This window comes from Erpetoichthys calabaricus, chromosome 14 (genome assembly GCF_900747795.2).
Source record: "Erpetoichthys calabaricus chromosome 14, fErpCal1.3, whole genome shotgun sequence".
NCBI lineage: Eukaryota > Metazoa > Chordata > Cladistia > Polypteriformes > Polypteridae > Erpetoichthys > Erpetoichthys calabaricus.
This window is the reverse complement of record NC_041407.2, coordinates 48,983,949-49,000,774: the sequence shown is the minus strand read 5'-3', so window position 1 is coordinate 49,000,774 and position 16,826 is coordinate 48,983,949. Positions and strand designations below refer to the sequence as shown.

Sequence of the window (16,826 nt, the reverse complement as noted above, 5' to 3'; positions counted from 1 at the left end):
AACATTCACAACAGACCACACATTTAGTAAGTGATAAGAATATCAAGTTTTCTAAAGGCCAAAAAACATGTTGAAGAGAAATAGAACTCCAGGTAAAAATAAGTTTAGAGGAGATACTTACCTGAAGGTTGAGGGCTTATTTTGTAATTCTCACCTCATTAGAAAATGATAAAAATGAACAGCAGCAGTACAGCTGGTGTTGTGCAATTCCAGAAGCTTCACCTTGGTGGTAGTCTAATTCTGAGTCTACCTTGTGATGGCTCAGATTTTGTCATGCTCAGTGGTCTGAACAGATCACTTAGCCAAAAGAGGAGTGAAGCCAAATCCCTAGGAGAATAAAAGGGTAATGGACCCTTATATGCCACTTGATATGGTGGCTGCATTAACACAGCTGTAACAAAAAACAAAATGATCTAACTGTACATAATTACATTTTTACAACTGACATTTTTAAATCAAATGCTTAAAGTTATCCAGTGTCTAAAGGGGTATTGTTAAAGATACCTCAATGGCCTAAACTAGATGACTGTGAATTAAAACATAAAAAAGTAAGTAAAGCATCATGTGAAATATGTTATCTAATGCAAGTTTTGGCTAAACAAAATACATCATGATAAGAAAATACAAAAGTATACAAGGGGCAGTCAAAAAGTTCCCGGAATTGTGATATAGCGGGAGAGTGAGAGATCAGATTACGCACACACATTGTTGTGGACGGGAGCGCAACACATCTGTAGACCAGTTACCACAGGTCTGGATTGGTTTCTGCGTGTAGTATTGTTTTAATAACCGTTTGAGTTAGACGTGTGCATAATCATTCAGCGTAATGCCGCAGTTTGAACAACGTGCTAACATCAAGTGCATTTGCAAATTAGGGAAATCAGCATCAGATAAGCTATCGGCACTGATCTCTCACTCTCCCCCTATATCACAATATAAATATATTATATAAATATAAAAATATATTAGGTAAAGAAATTAAACCCCAGGGAGTACACATTTGGGGGAAAATGTAAACTGTTTATAAAATGTTACATTAGATTAACTATACAGTAAACGTGTGATAAACAGTACAGAGACCATCAGAATGGTACAAAAGGGTAAATCAAATAAAGACTGAGCTTATACGCAGGAAAGAAAAATGGGAGATTTTCAGCCTAAAACTGAGTAACACTGGTGGAGTTTCATGGATAGGCCTAGCATAAGAGCTGCATATGGTAAAAACCATAAAGCAAAAAAGAGTATTTACTTAAAGTTTAATAGAAAAGGTTTGGAATAATGAAAAGGAGGAATCAGAAGATAGCAATTGTCGGGTAGGTTGCAATAAGACAAGCAACAATGACTTGTGCAGCTTAGACTTGTGCAGCTTTCTAAGTTGTTAGTTGATATTTCATTGTGATTTGATACTGAACACAAAGCAAATGTGTTCATGTCTTATGGGGGCTAAAGTACTCATTATATTTTCAACTTGTACTTTCTACTTGATTAATATCCCAAAATATGATACCATATCCAGTTTTAAATTTCAGGCTAAAGTGAGCATTAATATATTTTGAATATATTGTATATAGATATGTCAATATTTTCCCTTTTCTTAGAAGATGAAGGTCAAGTCTGTCTTTCAGCCAAGAACTGCCTGAATGAAATGAGAAAGTTCTTTGATTGTAATTGTAAAAATCAAGCAAATACATTTCAATATGTTAGAGCTAAACAACTGAAGTTGCCCAGTGGAGGAACTGAATCCATCACATAATAATTATGAAGATAAAAAAGAGGCTACATTTCACGCTATTCAATAAGATGGGAAGAAAAAATGCATGCTGTTAATTCACACGTCACAGTGTTTTTCTATTTGGTAAAGAAGTTGTTTCATGCCTTCAGTTTCATCATTAATTGTAATATTTTGCACAATGAACCATAAATAACAAATTAACTGTCAGCTTCCAGACTTTTGATTTTTATTAAAGAAGCTTCTAGACAGAAAATACTTTTGTGGAGTTGTTTGGAATGCCTTTATTACATCTCCGCCTGCCATTCAATAGGAAAAATTTAGTTTTAGGCCATCACCTCATGCAGTCTTCACTAAGTGACTTTCACTGTAGCAGAGAAACACTGAGTTTTAATTAATATATGACAATAAAAAATCTGGAATATTTATTTCACAACGTTATGACACTGGTTTTACAATTTCTATTATCATTACATTATGTATTTGGAAGGTGATATATAAAATAAAGTTTTTGGTCCACCAGCATGTCAGCTCTCTTTTTCGGACATGGATACCTTCTGCCTGTGTCTGTATAATCTCCTGAGACTTTGATTTTAAAGATAAGCAGACAATTTGACTTGTCTGTGGGCTGTTATTCCAGAAAGTGCCAATTACAACAAGCCAGGATTAGTTTAAGTGGTTGACCGGATGGAAGGATAGAGGTTTATTTGCTGTAAACTGGAATAATTATTACTTGCATGGCCATCAAAATGTGTGTGCACAGACATGTAACACCATGAAGCCATTTTTGTATGAAATGGACTTGGTTACATGGAAGGATTTCAGGTTTACAGCTTTTTACTTGTTTGTACTTGGTGTGGAGTGGTGGCTCTGAGGCTAAGGATCTGTGCTGGTATCCAGAAGGTTGCCTGTTCGTACAGTGTCCATTTTAGGACATCCTCCTCCCTCCGAAAAAACTCCATCCTTCCTACTACCTTCGACAAAATATTCCTCCTCCCTGCGAGGAATCCCCAGTCATCCCTCCTCCCTCCTCTCTCCTCCCTCCTTCCACCACCGTCCGCTCTCAGTTCTCCGCTGTCCGTTTTCCGCCATCCACCCTCCTATCTCCGTCATCCGCCTTCAGCTCTCCATCAAACCCCACACTCCCCCCGCCCCCTCATCACGACATTTTCGTTAATGAAGTGACGTAATACTTCAGCTCCACCTTCTTCACAAGTTCATTCACTAAATTATTTGTCAATTATATTTCACAGTAAGAATTTACAGCACGACTCAAACGTGGGAACGAAGGTAAATGACGTTAATTGTTGAGTGTCTTTTAATATTGTGTAAGCATACATATTAACACATGTGCAATTAAACGTGTGCATTTACGGTGTGATTTTTCAGGCTTAAAAGCTTGCCTTTTATAAAAAAGGTAAATGCAAACTTTTTTCATTCTGAAGGGCACAAACCACGCAAAAATGTCGGTACACCAGATAAATAAGCGCAACGTTTTATCAGTTGTATTGTATGCTTACAATACATATAGAAATGTGTTAATCGTTAACTAATAGTATGGGATGGTGTTTTTCAACTCAGCTACAGATGCAGATGGAAACCAGAACTGCTTTGAAAAATACGAACGCCTTAGGACCGATCTGGAATAAGGTAGCACAGCGCTTTGATTTAAACGATTCCATGTCTTGGTGGGTTTGCGTTGCTTGTTGTCAATATCTTTACAACCTGTTTTTAAGGCTTATTGACTGAAAGGGGCTTTCGTGAAAAAAGTTAGGGCTTTGCTACAGGATACACCCTCCACAAGTTAAGGAAGTTAAAAATAAAGGTATATATTTCTGTTTTATTTAAATCTTTTAAGTTTGTATGCGGGCGGCATGGTGGCGCAGTGAAAGGTGCCAGTTAGGAGACTTCCTTAACTTGTGGAGGGTGTATCCTGTAGCAAAGCCCTAACTTTTTTCACGAAAGCCCCTTTCAGTCAATAAGCCTTAAAAACAGGTTGTAAAGATATTGACAACAAGCAACGCAAACCCACCAAGACATGGAATCGTTTAAATCAAAGCGCTGTGCTACCTTATTCCAGATCGGTCCTAAGGCGTTCGTATTTTTCAAAGCAGTTCTGGTTTCCATCTGCATCTGTAGCTGAGTTGAAAAACACCATCCCATACTATTAGTTAACGATTAACACATTTCTATATGTATTGTAAGCATACAATACAACTGATAAAACGTTGCGCTTATTTATCTGGTGTACCGACATTTTTGCGTGGTTTGTGCCCTTCAGAATGAAAAAAGTTTGCATTTACCTTTTTAATAAAAGGCGAGCTTTTAAGCCTGAAAAATCACACCGTAAATGCACACGTTTAATTGCACATGTGTTAATATGTATGCTTACACAATATTAAAAGACACTCAACAATTAACATCATTTACCTTCGTTCCCACGTTTGAGTCGTGCTGTAAATTCTTACTGTGAAATATAATTGACAAATAATTTAGTGAATGAACTTGTGAAGAAGGTGGAGCTGAAGTATTACGTCACTTCATTAACGAAAATGTCGTGATGAGGGGGCGGGGGGAGTGTGGGGTTTGATGGAGAGCTGAAGGCGGATGACGGAGATAGGAGGGTGGATGGCGGAAAACGGACAGCGGAGAACTGAGAGCGGACGGTGGTGGGTGGTGGGAGGTGGGAGGAGGGAGGAGGGGTGACTGGGGATTCCTCACAGGGAGGAGGAATATTTTGTCGAAGGTAGTAGGAAGGATGGAGTTTTTTCGGAGGGAGGAGGATGTCCTAAAATGGACACTGTATTATGTTCGGATCCCCGTCACTGCCAAAAGAGATTCTACTCTGCTGTGCCCTTGAGCAAGACCCTTAACCTGTAATTGCTCCAGGGGTGCTGTACAATGGCTGACCCTGCGCTCTGACCCCAAGGGGTATGTGAAAACTAACAAATTCCTAACATGAGAAATTGTATATGGCAAAATAAATGAATAAGAAGAAAAAAAGAACAGTGTATGTTTTTGAAAAATATTTAAAATGATCTTTATTTTTAACCATTTCAGCACATGTGTTTTTGCTGCTTTTTTATCTCTTTAGGAGATATTGGAGATAGGTAGGCATTCAGGTCTGACCACTTTAGGTTTGGTAAGCAAAGGAACTCCTGCAGACTGTACAGTGACTAAAGCTCTTATAATTAAAGGCTCGGTGTACAAACTGCTCTGTTTTCCTCTTTAGTCTCACTGCTGCAACCACACCAAGAGGACTTGCCTCCCAATCATTTTATTATTTATTTTTTCCTACCAAGTAATTGCATATAATTACGAAATACTGTCCAGACAAATTTGCAACACAAATCTAAAGTTGAGAACGTCTTGACAACTGCCACAGTCAAAAATTGTACTTTCTATTACTTTTTAGTAATTTGCATAAAGAGCTCCAGTACAATAAAATATACATTTGTGTTAACATATATTCATTTGTACTTTGTAGAAATATTTTAGATGGCAAATGTTCTATTAATAGTCTACAATTCATATTATATAATCAATTACTGGCTTCATTTTTGACAAAGCCAGTAATTAAAGAGAATTTTGGTAAGACTCCGACTATACATCTCTTACATTTGCCTGTGGATCACTGGACTCAAAACACAAATAAATGGACAAAAATTGTTTTACAAAACATAATGAGACAATTGATGTAATCTATCCATCAGATTATGTGCTTTTGCCTTATGTTTTACAGGAAGATTGTTACATCCATCACTGTAGTCCAGCTAATGTTCAGAGTTTAGATGTGGAGATCCATGTTCTAAAACATTTTTTTCTTCACCTTCTTTAAGGCATAAACAAACTGATACATTTTGCTGCATTCTGCTTTTTAAAGAAAGGGCATGTGTTCTTCTGTTTCAATGGGAGTTCATTATTGGATTTTAGTCAAAAGTCTACCGCTTTGACACTCATGGGTGCCTGAGAATGCCCAATGAAACTAGCAAAAAGCCATTTGCTGACTCTAATGCTCTGAATGTTTGTAGCTCCTGGTGTCTCTTGGTCCCCCAATGTTAGCGGGTATGTTTGCATAACTTGATTAATATTCAGTTGTGACAAGTAAAGGCTGCAGAGTCAGTTATGCTAAACAATGTAAATGACCCCAGACAACTGTTCACTATATAATGAAGAAAAGAGAGGAGAAGAGGCTTTTCTTGTAAAATTGCCTTGGAAGTGTATTTTTAGCAAAGGCCTTGTGTGCCATTGAAAGAGTAGGCAAAGAGAACAGCTCACATCTTGCACACTTTGTTGGCTATAATTGCAAAGAGCTAAAATTTAATAACTGTAATACATTGCTTCCCTTCGAATAACACACTGATGCAATAGTTTTCACTGTTGACTTACAGTTTTTGAATCCTGTGTTACAATCTCAGCCTAGTTACTCTATGTGCAGTGTTTACATGTTCTTCTTAGGTGCAGCCAAGGGATGGAGGAAGTCTAGTTCAGTGATCTCAGGATCACATCTCTGCTTATTGCAGATGATGTCATCCTGCTGTCTTCACTGGGTACTGACCTCGCCATGAGCGCTGGGGTGGTTTGTGACCGAATGTAAAGCGAATGGGAAAAGAATCAGCACATCCACGTCTAAGATAAGGGCTTTCAGCTGGAAAAGGGTGGAGTGCCCTTACCTAGTTGAGTTGGAGGAGTTTAAGCATCTAGGGGTCTTGTTCAAGAGGGAAGGAGAATGAAGGAGAAGGGGACTGAGAGATCAACAGGCAGATCAGCGCAGCATCGACAGTTAAGCAAACACTGTATCAGTCATTTGAAGTGAAGAGAGAGGTGAGTTGAAAGGGAATTGTCTCAATTTCGATTTATGTTCCGAATCTCACCTATGGCCACCAGCTTTGAGTAGTGACTGAAAGAATTACATCCTGAATACAAAGCAGCAGCTTTCTTGTCAGGGTGTCTAGGCTCGTAGATATAGGGTGGGGAGTATTAACATCAAAGAGGATCTCAAAGTAAACATCCACATCGAAAGGAGCCATTTCAGGTGGTTTGGACATCTGATTAGGAGCATCTCCCTGAGTATGACCACCCAGAAGGTGACACTGAGGCACAGCCAGGATACACTGAAGAAGTTACTTCTTCCATCTGGCCTGGAAATGCCTTGGTATTGCCCCAAAGGAGCTGAAAGAGGTAGTGAAGAAAAGAAATGTCTGGGTATCTTTGCTTAGACTGCTGACCCCATGACCTGAGCCCATATAAACAGTAAAAAGTAGATGTATGTATGGATGGATGGATCCCTTCTCTAGATGAACTTTCTTAAGGGATTCTGGCTTCTTCCAACAACCCCAAGATACATGTGTAGCTTAGGGGAGATTCTGTTTTGAGTAAGTTTGAAATGTACACAGTGAATCTTGTGATAGACTAGCACCTTGTCCAGGGCTGGCTCTTAACCTGTGCCCAGTGCTGACAAAATGCATGCATCTCCAGTTGACCCTGTTTGAATAAGCAGGTTTATAAAATGAATCAGTTGTTTTCTATGTATCTGTGTGTGTCTCCCTCTCTCTGTTTCATGTCTAAATTAAATTTGCTGCCTCATACTGCCTTTAGAAGTACCTCCAGGGTATCAAGTTGAAAAATCTTCAACAGTCCTCATGGTGTCTATTGCAGTAGATCCATGCAGCGGCTTTGAGAATTCTTTACTCCTTATATAATTATGCTTTATCATTTTTTGTGAAGTTCTTTGCTCCTACAAAAATCTGATAGGGCTTTTCAATATTCTATGGACATCTATTGTGACTTCTCCTCTTGAATTTCAAAGGGCTGACTTGATCTTTTGAGCATAATAATTTGGCTTGAAAAAGAAAATCAAGCCAGCCAAGCCAATCTGGATAACTAGTACTTTAAGACAGTGTTCATCCTTCTTTGTAGCCTGGGAAAATGATTCAAATATCCTCTTAATCAATCAGCAGATTTATTTTTGGCATGTATAGTACACTGCATATAGAGTGTGCTGTAAAGGTTTTTGAAAGTTCATGTAATTCAGAGTTCTACATCAAGAAAACCTTACAACCTGCTGGGAAGCATATTTTGATTAAAACTATTTCAAACAAGTGTGCATTATTACTGATTAGATTAAGAAAAGTCTTCTAAACCTGGTTCTTTGCTTGAGAGCAAGGTCACCAAGGCCAGCAGACCATAGCTAGAAATGCCAAAGAGAATAATGACCTCTGAACTAATTCTCTAATTTTTCTGTTTCCACCACAGGGTACGACTGACCCTCAATGTGCAATCTGGGACTTTTCCAAGACGTAAGTTATTTCCATTTTATTTTTTGCAATTACATGTAGTGAAGGATAAGACATGTAACAGCAATTATTCAGATTCCACACCATTGATACACAAATAGCATATATTTTTGTATCTTTAATAATGAATCAATATTTGCTCACTAAAGTACTTTTCTAGTATTTTAAATATGAAAATGCAAATTTCAATGAATGTTTTAAAACAGTGTATAATTGCATGTCATTTTCTATAAAATGAAGGAAAGAAAAGCAGCTACTCTGTGCAGATTTTCCCTTGTCTGGCATTTGTTGGCAGCGCTGACTACCTGCAGTGGGTGTCTGGAGGTTATGGAGCAGTCAACCATTCAGAATGAACAATTTTGCTTTGCAATCATCCTGAACCTTGGAAAGTGACAGACTGACATTAACAGCACTAATTCTGCCCTTCATGATGTGTTAATTTTATACCTCATCTTTAATTCTTTTACATATGTCAAATAAAAGGAAAACCTTTCCCAGTATATCCATATAATCAAAACTGTTGTGTAATTCTCAGACTTCATATTGCTTTTTGAACATTGAGAAAGAACTAAATGTCTGACAATAGTCTGTGAATGTTCAAATTCACAGAAGTAATAAGAACTCCTGTCAACAGAAGCAGCTTACAGTGCACTCCTAACATCTTCAAAGCACATGTCATCAGCATTAAAGGCCCTGTTTATATACTACCATTAAATGTAGAACAGTGTCCATCAATATCAGCTGCTTCATCCATTTGTAAATCTGTACATTTGTAACAACACACAGTAGTAACATATAATGAACATGCACAGGATTGGTGAAGAGGAACATAGGGGAATCGATTTTATGTAAGTAAAAAATGTAAATGGTGACCATACACTCAAAAAAACATAACAATTCCAAACTCGATTGTTCCAGTGCTGGGTTAGGTGGTGCCAGAGTCTATCGCATCTGCATCAAGTGTAAGGCAGGTGACAAACATAGATTAGCAGCAGTCTATAGACAGATCCTGGGCATGTAAAGCAGCAGTGTTTCTGCATACTGATACTCAGCTTTCCATCTCTTCTTCCCAGACAAAGCAATGAGAGATATGGAGGCATCGGTGAACTTAGGGTTCTTAAGGTTCATACTGTGGTTGCAGATCTCTGGTGCTGGCACCTGGTGTTGGAGCTTTAACAGTTTTAATTTACCTGTCGTAGGCCATAGCCCAACAGATCTATATTTGACATCCTTACCCCATTTAACCTTTAAATGAAACCTCAATGTTGATACCCAACTACACCTTAACCTTTGAGATCAGAAAATTGTGGGAATCAAGACCACGTTAATATTAAAGGATTTAATCTTATTTATTAAAACACACAATAAAATGCACAGATAAAAGATTAATTGCAGATCATATTCAATATAATAATTTAGCTTGTTGCCTGTTTAAACTATTAGCTTCTATAATACAATCAAAGAATAAGTTGTAAAATAATATTTTTACAATAATTCAGCAGTGATGACACCGATTCAGATGTCATCTTCATTGTGATCTCTAACTTTTCAAATCTAATTGTGATTTTATTTAGACACATTTCTTTACATAATTATTAATTCTGTATTTTATATTCTATTTCAATGTTTATGTGATTTGTTAATTAATTCAGCACATAATACCTAGGCAATAAAACAGTTTGGTTCAAAATTACATTTTGTTGTGCAGAATTTTAAAGAGATTCTGGTTTCTGTGGTTTTAACTGATATCCATATCCTCATGGGATCTGAGTGGTCTTGTGGCCTGGAACCCCTACAGATGTTTTTATTTTTTCATCTTAACTGGAGTTTTTTTTTAAATATTTTCTGTCCTCTCTGAGCATCTGCTTTAATCATTTGACTGTCATGTAGAGACTTGAAAAATCAATTCTATATTTAAGGACTCTAATTCTCTTAATTATATATTATTTGTTCTTTATTTTTCTTATCTATCTATCTATCTATCTATCTATCTATCTATCTATCTATCTATCTATCTATCTATCTATCTATCTATCTATCTATCTATCTATCTATCTATCTATCTATCTATCTATGTTGCATGTAAATATGTCTTTGACATTATCATTAGTGGCCTGTTTTCTTGATAATATTAAATGAAAACTGTATTTATGTATTAGACACATCTTTGAGTACTGAGAAAAGCACTATATAAATGTAAAGAATTATTATTTATTACACCTTTAATTTATGGATGCATCTTCAAGTTAAAATAAAGAATGCTCAACATTTCTGTAATATTCCATCCATCTAATTCTTCTTGAAACCTTTTTACTCACTTCAAGATTCCAGGGTGCTAGTGTCTTTAAATTATTTCTTCAAATACAGACACGTTGCATAATTAGAACAATTAACCAATCAGCTTGTGAGAAATGTTCTTGTAGCTACTTTTCTGTATTAAAGAACTGTGGTAGAAAGTAATTGGTACAATATCCATGGTGTGCAGTTTAAACATTGTTCTGTCATTTAATAAAGGGACAACCAAAAAATGATATAATGGCATTAGTTTATAGAACAACTTGGGAAATTCAGTCTTGAAATAAAGCTAAACATTACTTAAAAATAGTCTCTTACTAAAGCCCTCTTCATGATTAAAAATGCTTTTTGAAAATTAATTAAAATGAAGAAAAATTGCACAAAATAAGACTACAATGACTTGTTTTAGGTGCTTTTTCTAGAATTTAAGTGCCATGCTAAAAAAATGAGGAATGGTAGTGTATCAGAGATATTCTAAAATGCCCTTGGGTAATATCAAGCACAAATCCCATTGTATTTTCATAGTAAAGAGAAGGCAAATATTACAACAATAACACAATGACTCATTGGATACTTAACAAAAGAGACTTGTAATTCTCAAAGAAATAGCTATAAGATGCAAAAGTCACTGTTTGGCAGTTATAAAACCAGTTATTACAAAAAAACGGATCTTTGAAACATTGTAAGTAATCTATATTACAAAGCAGGGGAAGAAAACGTTGCAACAAAAATACCTGAACAACACACTGCTGCTGCAAGCACGTATGAATGCAAAAGAACATTCATATATTTTCCTTGAATACTGTCTACTCGGGGGGAAAAAGAAACCATCAGGAGTTCTGGGTACACATCCAGGGGCCCATGATAGCATGGTGGCCATCCTGCTTGATGAAACGATACAGCATCTGTTGGCCTAAATGATCAAGCTGATGCTCCCCACATGATGGAGCGATTGAGTCTCACTCCGTAATCAAGCGTGAAAAATGCCGCACTGCATTAAATGACCTGATGTCCACGCACTGCATTGTTAAAAGTATGATCTGCTCTTTGTTAAGGAATAAGCCACCCAATCTTGTGTCTACTATATTTGTACCTCTTCAATGAAAATTTACTTGAAATCTTACAATACTTAAAATGTCTTTATTTTCAGATCTTAAGTTTGTGAACAGTATTTAAAAAAATAAAGTGACTGATCAGACAAACACCATGAAACCCTACAGAAATAAAAATGAACTGATAACAGATGAAGAGATTAAATCTAATCCCTGATACACAGGCCAGTAGACATATTATAGTCAAGCTACTGGCAAAATAAAAAAAAATGGTTTTACAGCTGTAATTTGAATTAACAGAGTCTCACTGACAGACCGAAGCATAGAGTTGCAGATAGCAGTAGTCGTGAAGGTAAAAAGTGTACAAGAGAGAATGTAGGAGAAAAGTCACTTACTGGACACTCAATGAATAAACAATTAACCTGACCATTTTAATAATTCAGTCTAGAAAATTGCACTCAATTCACTTGCACAAGTACATTAAATTGGGTAACTGATAAAACTGAAACCTGCAAAGCATTCGACAGCCACACTTTGTATGTGTGTTTTAGAAGAAAATCAGGTAGTCAGTTGAATAAATATGTTTTTAGATAGACACATGTACTTCTACACAGAATTCTTTTATGAATTCTTTGATAAATGATATTTTATTACTTATCAAAGGCTGCACTTCTTCCAGTAACAAATCATTGATTGCTTCCCCCCAAATCTGCAGCAATCTGTACTCTTTATACAAAAAAAAAAAAAAAGATTTCTTTCCGTGGGTGCTGAAACCCACAGCAGGACATTAGCCCTTTTGTGCAAAAGCTGCAGTGATTTAGGAATCATTACATTGGGAAGCTCATTAAACTCAGGGTAGGAACAGCTTTGTTTCTCTGTCACTCAATAATTCTTTTGAAGTACTGTACGATAGCAACAAAACTGTGTTAGATAAAGAACATCCTGCGTGCAGTATTGGAGACTGTGCTCCTTGTTATTGGAGATTGTGTTCAATGTATGTGATAAGTAGAAACTGGAGACAAGACCTTTTTTTATTAATTTGACCACTCAAAGTACTGTATAATTTAGCAGTATTCCTGAAGTCAACTTATGTTCAGCAATCAATTGATAATCAGTGCTAGAATATGACTGATTATATAATTTTGTATTAAGTACTGTCATTATCATTTTAAGGGGGTGGCCTGAATACATTTATCACAACATATACAGTATTTATGGCATTGATGAGTCAAAATAATACTCCTCAAAAGAAGATAACATAAAATTGTTATTATTTTCAACAACTGAGGCCTAAGTGAAGGGTAACCCTAAAAAGACGTTTTCCACTCAAAGACTTTTTACCACAGGCGACATAAAACCAAAATAAAAGAACCTTTCCAAGATACGTAGGCATGCCTGTTTGTCACTGATAAATTCAAAGATGCAAAACATATTTTGACAAGGCTTTGCACGTTTTACTCCATTTGCAAGGACAGTCAAAAACAGGTAATCTGAGAATCAGAAGAGTGCATGTTTATAATTTGTGAGCTGCCTAAAGGTTTGTCAAAATGTTTAAAATAATTTAATAAAGTTTCATTGAAGTTTGCTGTACACAACTAATTCATACCATAACATTCTTAGTTTGAAAACTCAAAGTATTTAAATTTAGAATTATGGCATAATAATAAAAATAATAATAATAACAATAATAGCTAATCAAGACCCGCAAGTTGTGCAAATTCTGGACAACATTAATTATGTTTCTGAAGAAGGTAATGGACAAATGGCAGGTGCCCTAAGCATCACCAGGTTACTAACAACACATACAATTAAAATAAAATGTGGGGTTTCTCAAGGAGATTTGCTGTCCTTTCTCCTCTTTTGCCTCGCATTGAATCAACTTTCTATAGTTTTGGCCTCATGCAATAATACTGTTTTTAAATTTAAAGGTCAATGTCATCTTATTAACCACCTACAATAGACAGATGACCTAATGCTCTATACAAAAAGCCCCCAAGTTTTTAACAGGCTGTTGGACTCAGTGGAGACAGTCACCTGGGATGTAGGCATGTCTTTTGTTTTCAATAAATGCACGATAATCTATCTCAATTATGAAAAAGAGCCAATAATGTCAGGCAAGAGACACATTCTGTTCAAATGCCAAGAGTTTGTGGAGTTACACCCAATCAAACCTATACATACCTGGGGATAAAGGACTCTGGCAACATCAATCATAAGGAAATCCCTTACAACTTCAAACAGAAATATTCAAAAGGCAAAAGACCTTGGCAACTAATAGGAATAAATGCATATCTAGTCACCTTAATAACCTTCAGTTTTGCAGTAGGCAACTTGAAGGCATCTGAAATTCAATTGCTTAACACAAAACCCCACAAACTCCTAATTGTCAATCATTGCCGTCAAGCCAAAGATGAGATAGAGAGATTATATCTATCAACAGTGGAGTGTGAGGGAACTTATAAACATTGAGTCACTCTGCCAAAGATCAATCATTAACCATGCCCTATACTTCAAAAGAAGAGAAAAAGAGGTAGCCAGTGTAATCAGAATACAGGACTTGAAAAAGTCCAGGATTTTATTTAAAAAGTTAATCTGAGCATTGAACAATTAGCTGAGAAGGCAGCTAGTATACACATGAAGAAATGATAAAAAATCAACAATATGACAATAACTGGAAGAGGAGACCAATGCACAGACTGTTCCAAAACTTTGTTGAGAAGACTCAAATTGATGGCCAGCAGTCATTTAGCTGGATTAATTGGCAGTCCATCGTGCTGTGATTCTGAAGCACAGTGTTTTTGCTGTCCAAGATCAGGCAGTGAAAACAAGTATTATATGAAGCACATCCTCAAACAACATGGAGAAGATAATTTGTGTGACCCAAGTAAAAATGTGATGAGACTGTCTATCACATTGATTATGCTTGTGAAGCACTGACCAATAGTTTCTATTAATGGCCACAATAACCTAGTAAAACACATCCACTGGACCTTAGCCAAGGACAATTTTCAAGAGCCAAGGCAGTGGTGGAGATGAAGCTTGGAGGAGTATAAAACTCTAGAAAATGCTTCATCCAAGATACTATGGAAGTTCCATGTGCAAACTGATGTCACAGTTAATGCCAACCAAACAGACATGATCTATATGAATGTATCCACCAGTAAAACTAATTATAATAGATATCTTGACACCATCTGACTTTAACATCAGTCCATAAAGAACAGTATAAATTAGAGAAGTATCATCAGCTCTGGAAAGAGATCAAAAGACTCTGAAAACATATGCTGCTAATTCCTATCATCATAGTTTCTACCGGTGGTACTACTAAATCCATCAAGTGATATACTGAAAACTCTCGCCCAATATCAACATCTGTATTCTAGAATATATGGCAATATGCTTGGGATCCATTGTTAGCAGAGTCCTTGGCATGGTTAGCAGTAATGAATACCAGTCATCTTCTTTTGTGTTGGCATTGACTAGCCACCCCTATCCCTGAATTGACATTCAGCTATCCTCACTCTCAAGAGGTTTCTGGAGCAGGCGTAGTTTTAATACCAGATGAAAAGCTGTGAAATTTAAAGAACTGAAAATAATAATAATAATAAATAGTAGATGAATCAGAAAGGACCTTTCATGGAAAATACCGAACACAAATGTTAGAGACAGACATAAACACCCATAAGATCTAATATGTGGCTATAAAGCACCAGCCTACAACCCAAATCCAGGGGATTTCCACATGGTTGCACAAGATCAAAGTATAGGAAACTAGAAAACTTCTCATCATTGGTTGCCAAGAAAATGAGCACATACACAGACACAACAAACTGAGCAGATATATCCACTGAAAGATGAATCAATACAAAAACAACAACAACATTTACTTATATAGCACATTTTCATACAAAAAAGTAGCTCAAAGTGCTTTACATAATGAAGAAAAGAAAAATAAAAGACAAAGTCAGAAATTAAAATAAGACAACATTAATTAACATAGAATTAAGAGTAAGGTCCGATGGCCAGGGGGGACAGAAAAAAAAAAAAAAAAACTCCAGACGGCTGGTGAAAAAAATTAAATCTGCAGGGGTTCCAGGCCACGAGACCGCCCAGTCCCCTCTGGGCATTCTAACTAACATAAATGAAATAGTCCTCTTTGTATTTAGGGTTCTCACGGAAAGACTTGATGGTGATGGTCATGCAGACTTCTGGCTTTTAATCCATCAATGTTGGAACATCACGGTGCTTTGAGTAGATGGTGGTGGCCACCACAAAGAAACCGGAAAAAGAAACGGAAGAGAGAGTAGGGGTTAGTATGGATTTTAGAGCCACCATGAATAGTAATTATAATGAATTGAATATACAGAGTATCAGGATTAAATTAAAGTGAAGTTATGAGAAAGCCATGTTAAAATAATGTGTTTTCAGCAGTTTTTTAAAGTGCTCCACTGTATTAGCCTGGCAAATTCCTATTGGCAGGCTATTCCAGATTTTCGGTGCATAACAGCAGAAGGCCACCTCACCACTTCTTTTAAGTTTTGCTCTTGGAATTCTAAGGAGACACTCATTTGAGGACCTAAGGTTACGATTTGGAATATAAGATGTCAGACATTCCGATATATAAGATGGGACAAGATTATTTAAGGCTTTATAAACTATAAGCAGGATTTTAAAGTCAATCCTGAATGACACAGGTAACCAGTGTAGTGACATCAAAACTGGAGAAATGTGCTCGGATTTTCTTTTCCTAGTTAGGATTCTAGCAGCTGCATTCTGCACTAGTTGCAAACGATTTATGTCTTTTTTTGATAGTCCTGAGAAGAGTGCGTTACAGTAATCTAGTAGACTGAAAACAAATGTGTGAACTAATTTCTCAGCATCTTACAATGATATATGAGGTCTAACTTTTGCTATGTTTCTTAAGTGAAAAAATGCTGTCCTAGTGGTCTGATGAATATGCGATTTAAAATTCAGATTACAGTCAACAGTTACCCCTAAGCTTTTTACCTCCGTCTTGACTTTTAATCCTAATGCATCCAGTTTATTTCTAATAGTAATAATAAAAAGCTTCCCAAAGCATGTCAAACCCAAAAGACAAAGACATTTCTACAAACTGATCTAATATTGTTATCACAGACAAGAAACAGAAATTATGCACCTTATAGATGTCACAAAAACACCAGAAAGGAATAAATTGGTAAAACTAATGGAAAAAATGTCTCTAAGTGCACATGGAAATATAGATGGCCAAGGTGTGGAACACTACATAAGAACAAAAGAAATCTGTCAAACTACAGGAGTCTATTCAACCCATCAAGCCTATTTGTTTAGCTAGTAGCTAAGCTATGCCAGAATATCCAGGTACTTCTTAAAGACTGTCATGTTTTATGCTTCAAGTAAATGTCTCTGTAGTTTGTTCCAGATTCCCACAACTCTTTACATAAATTTGCCGAC

At 36.4% G+C, this 16,826-nt stretch overlaps 1 protein-coding gene across 11 annotated transcripts in view; it reads left to right on the top strand.

Moving 5' to 3' along the window:
- Nucleotides 1–16,826, top strand: part of adgrb2 (adhesion G protein-coupled receptor B2) — a 1,003,794-nt gene that overhangs the window by 655,029 nt on the left and 331,939 nt on the right. For all 11 annotated transcript variants that reach the window (XM_051919045.1, XM_028818906.2, XM_051919049.1 and 8 more), the window contains one exon: nt 7,985–8,028. In XM_051919045.1, coding sequence (XP_051775005.1) covers nt 7,985–8,028 — 44 coding nt within the window. The remainder of the gene's footprint in view (nt 1–7,984; nt 8,029–16,826) is intronic.